We start from the raw sequence: 15,043 nt of genomic DNA, 5'->3' as shown, positions 1-15,043 counted from the left end.
GCCCACAACAGTAGCCAAGGCTCAGAGTTGGGGAAGGATTCCTCATCCAACTTCCACCCATAAAAATTCTGTGCCCAGGGCACAAACATTAGCACAGAATACAACCTGTTATAAATACTTACATACTCAATGTAAAGGCATGCTGGCTAATGTTCTAATAATGAAACACAGTACATAACACTTAAAGCTGTTTTCAGATAATCTTCCACATCTACCTTGCAGTTTAGTCTGCAATATCCTCATCTCTTCAGTTTGGTTTTGATTTAACATGCGAAGGTTCTGATTTTCCACTTCTAGCTGAAAGCATATAGACATAAGCTCCTTTTCATGAGTAGAAACACTGAAAAACATTGCATCCAGAGAAAAGCCATTTCCCCCTATCTTATATGCATGAATAGTTCAAAATACTGCTTCAGGTAGGTTGGTAATATTCAAACCATACTTGTGTATCTTTGCCACATCTGAAAACAATATACTGGTAATTTAAATGTTTATTAGAATCGCAGTTGTTGATCTCAATGCTTATTTAGTGAAGGAATAGCTCAGTTGGTAGAACATGAGACTCTTAATCTCAGGGTTGTAGGTTGGAACCCCACACTGGGCAAAAGACTCTTGAATTGAAGGTTAGACTAGATGGCCCTTGTGAACCCTTCCAACTCTACAATTCTATAGTTTCTAGGTTCCTATTTCTTCATTTTGAAAAATTCTACATGTTATGGTTGCCACAAAACCTTAAGACAGAAAAAGGCACTAAAACCAACCCATTCTCTTCATCATCAACCACCTTAAATCAAAAGTATTTTCTTATTTCTAATGCACGGAAAGGGGGAATCCTAATTATCTTTAAATGCCCCCTCTCTGATGCTTTGGAGAAAAGCAGTTATGGTACTGCATCTGGGATAGCACATCCTTTTTTCAAGCTGCCTATGTCCCACAGATGATTAACATATGTGTGAATGACCAGAAGGACTAGTAAATATTTTTACATTGATATGTAAAACTGGTGGACTTATCTGGAAAGCTGCTAATAACTCACTTTTTCATTTTTATTAGTGAGTAGATAAGTTGGGAAATGGCAGTTGTGTGCTAATGGAACATGAATTAGTCCACTAAGATTTTCATCTGTGCAGTTTTGAGTTGCCATTTTGTTGGTAGAGTATCAGTGAACCTCACAATGAAAAAAACTTTAACCATATAATGCCTGCTACATTTTCAAGCATTTAATTTTTTCCTACTTGTACTGATACATTTCTATTGATTTCAAGTGTTTGCAGCTCATCTTTGATACATTTTTCTCACAGCACTCACCTCATGGAGCTTGACAGTCACCCATTCTTTTATCTTGGCAGCTTTTTCTTCTATAATTTTTGCCTCTTGTATTCTTATTTGCTTCTGAAAAAATGACAGACCCAGCTCTTTTGAAACTTGCATTCTTGACCCCAAGAAACTTTTTTTGTCCACCCAACAATTGGCATTATGCAATTAAAGCAGTATCTGATGCTTACGAAAACAGCCGACAACTCTCATCCCCTTACAAAAAGCCACTCTTGCAGAAACAACAAAAACCAATACCTCCACTAAAAATCCAGATCCTCAACCACAAAAGTGACCCCAGTCTCTCCTCCAGCTAATGAGAAAGCATCAATTGCCCTCGTACAAGTTTTATAGGGAAGGAACAAGACATCAGTACATCAACACTATGGCTGCTGCTGCTGTGCTGGGACTAGATTGGATTTCAGTGCTATTATGGCAACACATAAATATATGTTGGCTGATCTTCTGCGAAGCTGCTTTATGAAGTTTTAAGAATTCCACCCCACCCCTCAAAAATGAACAGTTGCTCCAGGAATCAAAATAATACAGTGTTTCAAGAAAGCAGAAAGTTTGTCCCCAACACAATTTTTAAAAACACAACTTTAAGGGCCCAAACAACTAGAAAAGGTCCCACTGAAAATCTCCTTCTCAGACACATGCCATGCAATATAGTCATCCACATTTACATTTCTGATCAAAATTTGAGATATGAATAGATATCTTTACAGAATCTGATTACTTTTTCCAACAAGGCTTTGAGTGGAAGAAAATCTAGAAGGTATGGATTCTTTTCCCTACTTTGGTTCTTATCTGTTATACAACAAATTATAAATGTAGGTAACTGAGGGACAGCCATATCATTTCCAACCTGTTCTGCAAGCTGTTCTTCCAAATTATGTATAATGTCATCTTTCTCCTGCACCAGTGTCTCCAGATCTTGACATCTCTTATATAGTCTTGTCTCTGACTCACTGGTTTGGACATTAGCAGCTTTTAGTTTCTCCTCCATAATTTGCACCTAAAAGTTAGAACATAGCACTATATATGAAAACTGTTTACACCACAGAAATAAAAATAAGAAGAGAACCATGTATGCCACCTTGAGCTGCTGGAGGAAGGAGGGTAATTTTGGTAATTCCCCCTTTCCTTTGCAGCCCCCAGGTCTATTTCCCACACAGTTCTGGAGGATACTCTTTCCTTCTGGGACAACTTTTTGGATGGACACCATGGATTGCAGGAGGAATAAGCAGAAATCACCTCTCACTACTTCCATCAGCAGGACAGTTCTTTGAGTAGAGTGCCTCCCAAGAATAGTCTGGATCACCAGTATATACAACGATGAATGAACACCAGTGTTTATAATTACTATTAAAAAGTTTAGCAGGGATTATTTAAGGCATGCAATTTATTTTGAACTCATAGAGAAAATGTTTTAACTATTCCTGAAAAAATAGAAAGCAGATTACTTTTAAGACAGAAATTTGTTAAATTGTTTTCTGAGTCAAATTGTCTAGTCCACCAATATTGTTGCCTGCTTGCTCAAGCCATTTGTGAGCTGAGACCAGCATCTGCCATTGCACTGTGCTTAACCAACTACAAAATTCAACAGAGCTGCTTTAGCTGCATGCACATTCCCCCTGCAAAACACCAGCATGTATACACAGACAGTGATGGCCCCTTGCTAAGATTCCCTGGTTGGGGAACAGTGAACCATGACACGTGCGGACAATCTCAACACTCTCTGTTACTACATGAGTTAACCTTCGTTTCCAAAATTTGTTTACTTTGCGAAACGGGATTAGATCTACTTTGCTTCTCTACTATTTACTGTAAATTGCATTTCCACAGTGGTTTTCATAGAGATTCCTTACAATAAAATTGTACAGCCACCTTCTGCTATTTTATTTTATTTTGTTCTGTTTAATATACTCAGCCTAGTAAGGGAACCACGGTTCTTCTTGGCCCATTTCCTCAAACATAAATTCCAAAATTTTGAATCAGGGTCCTGTAAGAACCAGTGCAAAAAGTGGAGGAACTCCCATGAATAATCAGAACAGCTGGATTATAAGAACGTTATGAGTCTGCTGGATCAGGCCAATTTGTTCTAGCATTCTGTTCTCACAATGACCATCCCCTGCTTTTCACAAACATGACACTGCTGTTCACAGAACGCTGCAGGCAGGGCATAAAGGTTGAAGTCTTCTGCTAGTATTGCATGCATTCTGCCTCTGAACAGGGGCATTCCACTTAGTTACCCTAGTTTGTTTGTTTATTGCTATGCTACTTTTCATCAATGCAGCTAACATCAAACCCATCAATGCAGCTAACAAAATAAAAAGTTACCATACATTCAAAAGGCAATATAAAACTACATTAAAAAGTAACAGAAGAGAGTAACAGAACAGATTACAGCAATATTCAAAACATCTTCAAAAGCTAAACATCTTCAAAAGTTTAGTTAATAGCCATTGAGAGATCTATTCTCAGTGAATCTGTCTAATCCCCCTTTAAAGTCATCTAATCCAGTAGCCATTACTACATGCTGCGGCAGCAAATTCCATAAGTTAATGATGCATTGTGTGAAAAACGAATTTCTTTTGTCTGCCATGAATCTACTGCGAATGGATTCACTGGATGACCACAAGTTCTGGTACTGTGAGAGAGGAAGAAAATTATTTCTGTCTACTTTCTCCAAAACCTTTAAATAATTCCACAAACTTCTATCAAGTGTCCCCTTAATTGTCCTAAAACTAAAAATTGAAACAGTCCCAAATATTGCACAGAATGTGCTATAATCCATGGATCATTTTGACTTTTTGAAAATATTTTGTATCTTTGCAACATCTGAGATGGAGTGACCAAACTGATACAACAGACAAGATCCCCAGCATAGATACACATGGGTAGTTTATGAAGGTCCTGCTTCTGTAACATGTGTAATATTAATTGCATAAACTATTATATTATGTTTTTGGCTAAATATTTAACAGTGCCCTGGTAACCGTTGCATGGATAATTCAATCAAAGCATTATTTGTGAGATCTTCTCAAATAATAGGTGGGGTGGGGGAATTACTTAAAAGTAAATTCCATGAAACAAATGAAAGCAGTCCCGCATTTTTTTACTTTCTTGCAAAGAGATGGGGGAAATTGCAGAAAAGGAAGGGGTGAGAGTTTCGCTGGGCAAAAGCATTTGCATGCCCCTCTAACCAGTTCTGCTCAAGACTATTTTGAACTTTTCCCTGACTACTTTATACCATGTGTGGGCATGAATGTTTATAAAAGACAGAATGCAGAAGAGAAGCTAAATGCAAACTCACTTTATTGAGTTAAAAAGTTTTAGGGCCAACCTTGTAATAATTTGTCAACAAAGACATTTACAGGCACAGAGCATGTCTATTTTAAACAAGAACAATAAATAAATTTAAGCCCTAAAACACCCTTTTCTCCTTTTGTATAAACATAGCTTATAATAGAGCATGTGGTCAAGTGTTGGAAAAGCTGAATATGCCTAACAACTCTGCTAAAGATAAAAGTCAAGGCTCAGTTATCTATAAATTGCTAGCATATTTGCAGAGGCACTCAGGCTAGGCCATGAAAGCATTACAAGGCAGGCATACCAAGAGGGATTCATGCTGCTCAGTTGATATTATCTTCCTATTTAAATTCAGCCTCGTCAGGGAAATAAATCTGGAACGATCCTAGCAGTTTCTAATTAAATCCGAAGAACCAAAGCTTCTGTCCATAGCAAATTTGCAATCTCTCAAGTTTATGGAACTGTCTCCACTCCTACCTAGGATTTCTTCACACTAGATGCATTTTCTATGTAAATATCATGTTCATGTAGGAAACTGTGAACACCATCACTTATGATGATCACAAATCTGTTGTTTTGCAATTTGTACACATAAAGGACTGTATTTTAAATCAGAGCTTTCTGATGTATTCCTATGGTAAAATACAAATGTATGCCCAAGGCCAACGGCACTGGGAAACTGAAACCCTGGAGAGCTGCTGCCAGTCAGTGTTAGCCTGCAGGAACTCTTGAAATAGGGCTGGCACAGGATTCGTTGGATTCTCAACTGGCCCTGTTGTGACAACCTGGGAGCTGGCATAGCAAAAAATGCTTTTTCCCCTGCCCCTAGTTTTCCACCCTGGCAGGAACGAGTGGTGGGCCTGTGGAGGTACTTATACTGATCTATTAAGCCCCGCTGCTGCCAGCCAAGGATTTCGATTGCCCATTAAAACTTGACTGAATAATGGGTTAAAATATGATTTTAAAATATAAATGCAGGTGGTGACCATTTTGCACTCATCCAATTGATGTGTCACCACCAATGCATGAGTCGTTTTCAGCCCCGGAAGGGGACAGAACGGGGGTTGGGTTGCCTGTAAAATAAATTTACATTAGGTTAAATTCAGAACATTGTTGCTACTGTACATAATTCTGCATTATGAACATACCTGCTGAAAAGCTTTTTCTGCTTGTCGATCTGCATCAATCACTTGCTTTTCAAGTTGCTGCATCTGGAAAGAGACATTTTAGTAGTAATAAAAATGAGATGCATGCTCCCTTGGTTGCTATCAATGGAAGTATTCTTCTTTGTCATAATATATAGCACTTTTTCTAAGGAATCAAAGAGATTCATATACATTAACTTGAGGGTCCATACAACAGTCTTATAAAAGTAGACGAATATTATTGCCATATTGCAGTCGAAGGTGGGTGGACCTAATTGTTAACAGCCTACCTTAGACCACCCAGAGAGTTCATGACTGAGGATCAAATCTATCACTTGGAAGGTTAGCAAGGTTTAAAAAAATTAATAGCAACTCCAGAGAAGGTGATTCTCATAAAGCCTAGCACATGGGGAGGGCAGGTTTAACCCTCCCTAGCTGGGATCCTGAAGAAAATCACCCTCCAAACACAGCACTATGACTCTTAGCCTTGGGGGTGAGAAGAACTCCGATTAGGGTCAGTAAAAGCTCCCCCTCCCCCAGCTAATGGGAGCATTGCAATGTCATGACAGGATTGATGGACAAAACGTCCCATCCCTATGCACTGTGATATTGATAAAAATCAGAGGGCTCTGCACCTACTTTTTTTTTTAAAAAAAAACCAATGTGCTTCTGAATTGCATCTTTAGTATCACCTGTAGTTTAGCCTTGACCTAAGCTAAGATTTGAATGAGGTATTTCTTGGTTCATAGTTTGTATCTCATAACCCACTATAAATGAGACTAAAGGTAACTCCAAAAAGAACTGAAGTAAAAAGCAAGTGTTGTATGTTATACTGAACAGGGTAATTTTTATACATATCTACATGGGAGTCATAATGAATTCAATGAGGCTTACTTCTTAATAGACATAAATATGATTGGGCTGTTAATAACATTAAAGCCAGCATATCAGCTGATAAGCAAATGGCATGCATGAAACTCAGTGTTGATCTTTTGTATTTGAACCTGTCTTAGGGGAAGTATTTGGACAGTAGCTATTCCAGTTTATCCAACAGCATTCAGACATTATATTCTGCAAATGCTCGCCACAGTTTAATGAGCCAAACTGGGCCACAGGATCTTGTGTCCCCGTTCCCCTCATTTTAGAATTTCCACCAGCACTTTTACCATGGGTCACCTGATCATTCCTAAACATGTGGTTCTAAATCCCAGTTCAGAAACCAGCAAAAATTTAGCCATCTAGTCCAGTGCATGTTTGTGACTATGATCAGCAAAAATATACCCAGCTAAATTCATGTCTGGGGCTTAAGATGGAGAAAAGAATAAAACTGAAATCAGCCCCAAGTTGAATTGTTAATGGAGCATGCACTTAGAAAATAGCTCTCAGCTAGTTAATAAATTAATGCCAATACCAAATTGTAGCTCCTTGTAAAGTTGACTGTGTCAAGAAAGTATGTTAAGTAGTTTTGCATGAGTTCACAGTATGGATAAATCGGACAGCTTTCTGGCAGCATCTAAGCTCTGATCTTGTAACTTGGACATTTACTTGAACACTCTCAGATTCATGCAGTGCACAAGGTGCTCTAACTGTATGCTCAAAAACAGATATTTTAGCTGTCAGCATAGAAACTGGCTAATGTTTCAAGTTGGGTATTTTTTTTGCTGACAAAACTACCAGGAAGAGGAATGGTTGAAAGCTCTAAGAAGGATGTTCAGGTGTTTTACTACAGACTGTCCTTAACTACTGCCACCCAATGTAATAACAACATTTTAAAATTGGGAGAACCACCAGTCCACAGGTTGATTCTGGCTCATAGCCCATTCCTGTCTGGCCTCATGACTTCTGCTTCTCGGCCTCATTCCTCACTATTTCCATGCTGGGAACACGGAAGCCTCTTTCTCCCCACCTCGCACAGGAGCCAAATGAGCTGCTGGAATAGGTACAGAAATATCTGTCCCTCCTCTAGTACCCCTGGAGTGGTGTGAGCAGGGAGGAAGATAAGGCTCTCTTTCTCTGCCTAGAAAGGAAGCTGAAAAGAGAGAGAGAGAAAGGGGTGGCAAAGAGAGTGAAATGCATGGTCCTCCCATTTTTGCTTCAGCCCCAGCCAATGCCAGTATGTTGCCCTTGGGAGATTACCCTGAGGGAACATCCTTTACATTAAGAAAGGTTTCCTATCTGCTTTAAAACTTAAATCCACATGGCTTGCTCAGCTCACTTTTTCTTGGGCTGGTGGCCACAGAAAAATCTTCTACTGGCTATTATTCCTGGTTGATTATTTGTGCATTTTTATTTATTTAAGTTTCTCATTTTGCTTTCTTGTTTTATTTCTAAGTGCACTTTTCCTCTTCATCCTATTCTTCACTTACACAAGTCTCTTGCAATGATCTTGTCCTGATGTTTCTCTGCTTCTAAACTATCTACTTTTTTCTTAACCCTCTCTCAATCTTTAAAAAGCAACTCTTACTCCTTCTAATCTTCCTTCTCTATTGTAAATTTTTACCTCTCTAATTCAGTTTGGAGATCTACCATTTGGGCAGGATTCAACTTAATAGCTGTGCTAGCAGGAGCCAGAACAAGTCCCAATAGCACAATGGGGCTCCCTCCTTCCTTCCCCCACACCCTCCTCAAATCAGCCTGGGGGGTCAGGAGAACTCTTAGAGTACTGTACAGAGGGAGAGGGAGCTAATTTCACCAGACAAGCAGAAACACTTGTGCTGATGCAGCAATCTCCTTAGGTCTACTTTGAATTCTGCCCTTTGTCACTTGTTTGCAAAACATTTTGAGGATAAAATTGCTTGCCTCCACCGAGATCTTAACTCCACAGTTATAGCAGATGGATCTCATGGGTGTCCAGAGCACAGTCTAGTCTTGTTGTGTTGAATGAGTTTCAGTTAGTAATGCTCAAGGATGTGGCCAAGGGCAAATACTTGCGCTCTGGACTCTTGGCTGATAAAAACCAGTAGAGAGGGGACGTAAGTGATTAATGCTTCCTTGGAAGACAGGGTGGTCCTTGCTTGCTTTAAGGAGGTAGTGGTAAAATCACTCCTCAAGAAATGCTCCCTGGATTCAGAAAATCTAAGTAACTACCAGCCAGTTTCTGATCTCCCTTTCTTGGGCAAGGTTCTTGAGCAGGTGATCTCAGACCAGATTCAGGTACTTTTGGAGGAAACTGATTTTCTAGAGCCATTTCAATCACGTTTTAGGCCGGTGAAACTGGCACAGAAACTGCTTTGGTCACCCTATATGATGACCTGTGTCAGGAGAGAAATGAGAGAAATGTGTCCCTGTTAATTCTCCTCAACCTCTCAGTGGCTTTCAATACCAACAATCATGGTGTCCATATGGAGTGGCTGTCAGAGAAGAGTTGGTGGCACTGCTTTGTGGTAGTTCTGGTTTCCAGAGAGTGTAGCTTGGGGAGTGTTCTTCAGCCCTGCGGAACCTTCAATGTGGGGTTCTTCAAGGTTCAATGCTGTTTAACATCTACATTAAACCTCTGTGTGGGGTTATCTGGAGTTTTGGAGTACATTGTCTATGATATGCTGATGACACACAGCTCTGTTTCTTTTTTACAGCTGCAGGTGAGGCAGTGGATATGCTAGATTATTGTCTTACCTTGGTAATCGATTGGATGCAAACTGAAGCTCAATCCATATAAAATGGAGGCACTGTTAGTGGGCGGTTCCATAAACTTGATGGCTGGGAGATTTAGGAGTGGGTACACAGCTTGGACTTACTTCTGGATCTTTTGCTGCCACTTGAGGTTCAGGTGGCCTCCACAGTGCGGAGCGCCCTCCACCAGTTCCTGTTGGTGGCCCAATTGTGCCCCTGTCTGGATAGGCACAGCCTAACTACTGTTGTCTATGCTCTGGTAACCTCTAGGTTCGATTACTGCGATGCGTCATACATAGGGCTGTCTCTGAAGATAGTTTGGAAACTTCAGCTAGTGCAGAATTCGGCAGCCAGGTTGCTCACCGGGGCAAGATGGTTTGAGCATATTACACAGATCCTGGCTCAACTGCACTGGCTGCCAATCAGTATCTGGGGCCAATTTAAAGTGTCGCTTTTGACCTACAAAGCCTTAAACGGCTCAGGACCACAATACATCAAGGACCGCCTCTCTCAATAGGAACCTACCCAGATCCTGAGATCATCCTCTGAGGCTCTGTGCCTCCTCCACAAGAGGTCTGGAACATGGCAACACAAGAACGGGCCTTTTCTGCAGTCCCCATTTGTGGGGAGGTTCGGCTGGTGCCTTCACCATACACCTTTAGGCACCAGGCAAAAATGTTCCTCTTCAACCAGGCCTTTGGCTGATTGATATCCAATGCCCAAACTCGGAACTATGGTTACATATATATCATACTTAGTAAAACCATCATTAAAGACACAAAAATTAGTCAGATTTTTTAACATACAACTAAACTCAGGAAATTACTACTCTACATCTGACACTAATCAAACAATTCTCTGTGAGTTATTTTTGTTCCAACAATGAACAGAGAAAAGCCACATGTGAATAAATATCTAATGCCTTAAGGAAAAATAGTTCAAAAGCAAAGGCGATCTGCTTCCCTGCAGTCTCTTCCGTAGAACACTCTATACTATTTCACAGAGTTCAGCTGAAAGTCTTTAGACTTTATTTAGAAGCATTTTTGTTTCTACTTATCCCACAAACTGTATCGTATTTTAGTCTATGTTTATGACTTACATTCAATCAGATCTTCAAATATTTGCTATCAATTTTCTCCAAATAAAGAACAGTTTTCATTAAATTAGAAAAGGTAGATATATATATATATAAGCCTGGTAATATCAGTAAGTACAGTTGGGTGACTCAACTAGGTAAGCAAGATTGCAATACTTTAATAGGCAATGGTCAGTCTAGGGTCTTGAGATCAACTTTCTCTTTTTCAATATTTACATGGCAAATTTCTATTTCGATATACATTAAATAATGGGAAATGTTGTCAGAATTGGCTCCTGCCAAATTACTAAGGGTTGAATTGTTGAATTGAGCTGGTTAAGAAATGCCAAGACTGGGAAGAATTAAGAGATAAGGCAACTGTAGCTAGTCCCTACAAATATAGTGGTACCTCGGTTTTCAAACGAAAGACCGTTCGAGTTCTGAAACGTTTGAAAACTGAAAACTCAAAATAGAAGCCTCAAAACAGAAATCTCAATACGGAAAACTCAATATGGAAGCCGTGTTTCCAGTTCGACTTCCGAGGTGCGCTCGAAAACCGAAGCATTTACTTCCAGGCTTACAGTGTTCGAGTTCCGAAACGTTTAACAGAGACGTTCGAAAACCAAGGTACCACTGTACATTACTTCAGCTAGAGTACAAATCACATATTTATCATTATTATGCATTTTCATGGAAGGCAGTCAAGAAAGCTTATAAACATGGATTTCACAGGAAGACACAAAACTCCAAATGTACACTGGGATTCTAAGGGAGCTGCAGTTCATAGCTGATGTGGCTCTGAATTGATAAGTAAAGATGTATGGGCCTTAATCTGGCCACTAGACAAACACAATGGCCAACATATAATGTCAGGACAGTTGTCGGTATAGTTACATATCTCCTCTGCTGCACTGGGATGTACCACAGCTTCTACAAAGTCTGAAGCAAATTCCTTTCATATTAATCAAAGCAAAAAGCAAAGCAAAGCAAAGCAGACTCTATATCCATCTCTTTGCTTGACCACATGAGTGTGTCCCCTTGAGATAGGGAGTGAAGGAATGAAAAGCCTCATTCCCCCTTTGCCCTTCTCCACAGCTTCCTTGACAAGTTATTGTGCACACAGGAATTTGGCAGGGAAGGTTCAATTAAGGACAGGTGTCAGGGTTTGTGCTGAAGCTTCAAGGTTTTAGCATTCTTCCCAGGTTCTCCAGAGGAAGTTCCAACAGCGCCTGACATTTACTAGGTACTCTACCCTTAGCTTCTTCTTGCCAGTTTGTATAAAGTACAGTCGTACCTTGGATCTCAAATGCCTTGGCTCCTGAACAAATCGGCTACCGAACGATCAAAACCCAGAAGCGAGTGTTCTGGTTTTCAAAGGATTTTTGGAAGCTGAATGTCTGGCGTGGCTTTCGATTGGCTGCAGGAGCTTCCAGAAGCCGCGCTTTGGTTTCCAAACATTTTGGAAGTCGAACAAACTTCCGAAACAGATTCCGTTCAACTTCCAAGGTACGACACTACCTCTGCCATTGAGAAAGTGAACATTGGGATACATCAGGTGTTTTTACCAGCATTAGTAGTTATTCTCTCCTGCCAAGCATGAACACACTCATACCTAAACAGTGTCTTCATAAGGTCAACCAAGTTTGCTGATAGATTGGGTTATCACAAATTAATACAAAAGCTTAGGCAATTAGAAGACCTGCAGTTTTACAGTTCTTCAGTTTTGATACATAGACCAGTGAAACGGAAAAACCAAAAAAGAGAGAAAAGATAAAAGCTTTCTTACTGAGAAAACTTCTGCTTTATACTACACTGTGCTCTCCGACAGCACTGCCATTTTCCATTGTGCATTATTCCCTTACTCCCCAAAGGCTGATATCTTTTTTCATCCACTCAGATTCCAACAGAGTATTTAAATTACATGATCTCCAGAAAACGTCCTGTGTGGGGCTGTTCAATATAATATTTACTTTTTGCTTAAGAGTGAAATTGGCACAAATTTCCTCCAACAGCCAATGCTGTCATTCTACAATATGCAGCTGCTCTATCAGGATCTTAGTCTCAGATCTGTGCCAGTACCTACTGTACATATTTATGTATTCCTTTCTTTTTTGCCAATTAACCCAGCAAAAGCACTGAAAATTCACTGGAATGATTCTATTTCTCAGAATGAGCCATATTAATTACCATCATATATCAAATTCCAGCCGTTTTGATCCAGCAGAAAACACCAGACACTCCAGTTAATGTCACAATACAGTGTTACTTCTCTTTGCCAATATCCTTTAAAATAACATTGCACTCCAAAATTGATTCTACAAACACGTCACTACAGGGTTCCATGTTTATTCTGTAACAATAATTTTCAGATCAAGTTTACTTTAAAAGAATTTGTGCTTTCTAACAGCTGGGCTTAAAACTCTGCAGTCCTGAAAGTCAAGAGATGCTATTTCTCCTTCTGTCATTAGCTGCATCAACAAAAATTCTACGGGCCATCTAGTTCCAAAAACAACAAATATGCCCCACTCTACTGTGTATTTGAATTATTCCTTAATATAGTCTATGCCAGTAAATGAAGAGACAACCAATTTACCAAATGGTAATATTTTTAAACACTTCATCTGCATTAATGAAAATGTGATATTATTTGTTCCTGTCATGCATTCTAGTGAGTGATAAAGGTAGGAGCCTTATCACACAATAGCCTCCTCCTTACCCCAATATTATTAAATTAAACAAATATTTAACATTTACTGCATTATACAAATATAGCAATAAGCTATAATGACATTAATCATTTTGGCCTTTAGTCATTTTTATTAATTAGCATCTTTTCATTAATATGTAAATAACTTCTTCAGTGTTCCTATCATTCCCAAATGGGTCAGTGTCCATGGATGTTAACTAGATGGTTGCTGGTTCGAGCAGTGGGTTGGACTAGATGACCCTTGGGTCCCTTTCAACTCTACGATTTTATGATTTTTTATTATTAGGATTTTACAAAACTCCATTTTTATAAAACTTCTCTACCTGGTTACTCAAAGGAAATTCTCTTTACAGGCAACCAGATTAATGGCTATGTATAGAAGCCCATGCTAAACCATGCAAGGGACTTTGCAGGGAATCTAAGGTGAATGAAGGCCCCATGGCCTCTTGTATCAAGTTATAAAAGTTATCAGGCTATCTCAAGTCTTTAAATAGACAAATGAGGTAGAATTATTCAGCTGCTTTGCTACAGTTGCCAGGCACAGGATGCTGCTTCAGCTATTGTTGTGCAAGCAGAGGTTTTATACTGAAATGGCTAACACAACATAAGTCTCAAAGTTATTTAAGTTTCTGAACAATGTGCATTAAAGATGCAAAACGGATTGCCAAAAAGCAGAGGCAAACATGCCAAAGTTCAACTCTTCAAGCTAATTATTAAGCAAACATTTTTTCTCCAAATTTAGTCATAAGACTCTCCTATAGCTAGCAATAATATATTACAAATATTTCCAGCCTCCTTCCCTCTCTTCTCCACTTACCAAACACTTTTCCTTTACCAGTTCTGGGTTTTGTTTTGTTTTCATAAGGTATAAGGATAGAAATGCCAAATTACCCCCTCACCATTTCCTGTTTTTACAACCATCCTTCAGTAAACAACTGTTATTGAACACATACTAAAACCACAAAAGGAGCTAAATATATCGTTTTAAACATGCATAAATGGCGCTTCTGTCATACTTCATACCAAAGACACTCTTCCCAAATGCCATGCTGTCCCCAGGGGGCAAAGGTCATAGAAATGCTAGGTAAGAGAAGTTGGAAAAGAAATTATGAAGAATTCTTTTAAAGGTGGGAGGAAAGTTGAGACAGTCTTTATAATAGTACTCATGTCCATTATTTAGACCATAGGTTTCTTGAAGGCAGGGGCTTGCCTGTTCTGCTTATTTATTTAAATATGTTTTCCCTTGCTTTTTTTTTTTACATATACATGTCCACAAGCTGTATGTTGATAATGCATGCTGCTTCCAGTGAGCTGGAGATGGCTTACAAATATTGTCTTACAAAGATCTAAAACAATTAAACAGTTAGATAACAAATACTGTTAATACAGAAAGGAATTCAGAAAAAAACAGAAAATACACTGCCCAACCAATGTACGTTCACATTATAAGCGGATTTAAAACAAAGCCGATTTAAATATCACGTGTGAAAATTATCTTCATCTCTGACTATAGTCCTAGAAATAATTTTTTCTAAAGGCCATTCCCAGAACAGCTTTAGAGTACATATGTACTTCTTCCTAGCTGTCTTCTCTTTTAACCATCCTGGCACATACAAGAACCCCAGAAGGAAAAAGTCTATCTACACAATTCATTGCTGATACAACCAGATTACAAAATCACCTTGTTCTGAGATTATACAAACAGAAACCATTGCTCCTGCTTAGAACAGGTCTGTTGTCACACGATTTTAGCGTGTACTAGCGCCACACATGGGGCAGGCTGCAGAGGGGTTCAAACAGATTTAACCCTTTCTGCTGATGTTTCCTGCTTAAAATTGAAAACATTGCTACAGTTACCATCTTCCCAGTATACCTTTG

General features: G+C 39.2%; 1 protein-coding gene across 3 annotated transcripts in view; it reads right to left on the bottom strand.

The window, feature by feature from the left end:
* The window catches only part of PLEKHH2 (pleckstrin homology, MyTH4 and FERM domain containing H2), a 62,232-nt gene that overhangs the window by 37,754 nt on the left and 9,435 nt on the right, over positions 1 to 15,043 (bottom strand). For 2 of the 3 annotated variants that reach the window (XR_014545799.1, XM_083604829.1), the window contains exons 3-6: positions 5,778 to 5,840; positions 2,183 to 2,332; positions 1,309 to 1,392; positions 216 to 297 (exon numbers count right to left, since the gene is read on the bottom strand). Coding sequence is in view for 2 of the 3 variants with exons in the window: in XM_083604829.1 (XP_083460955.1) it covers positions 216 to 297; positions 1,309 to 1,392; positions 2,183 to 2,332; positions 5,778 to 5,840 (379 nt within the window). In the remaining variant the exon portion in view is untranslated. The remainder of the gene's footprint in view (positions 1 to 215; positions 298 to 1,308; positions 1,393 to 2,182; positions 2,333 to 5,777; positions 5,841 to 15,043) is intronic. The other variant, XM_083604830.1, reaches the window with a different exon arrangement.

The sequence above is a fragment of the Podarcis filfolensis genome (genome assembly GCF_964270895.1).
Source record: "Podarcis filfolensis genome assembly, chromosome: 3".
NCBI lineage: Eukaryota > Metazoa > Chordata > Lepidosauria > Squamata > Lacertidae > Podarcis > Podarcis filfolensis.
The sequence above is the reverse complement of the archived record's forward strand: the minus strand, read 5'-3'. Positions and strand labels throughout refer to the sequence as shown.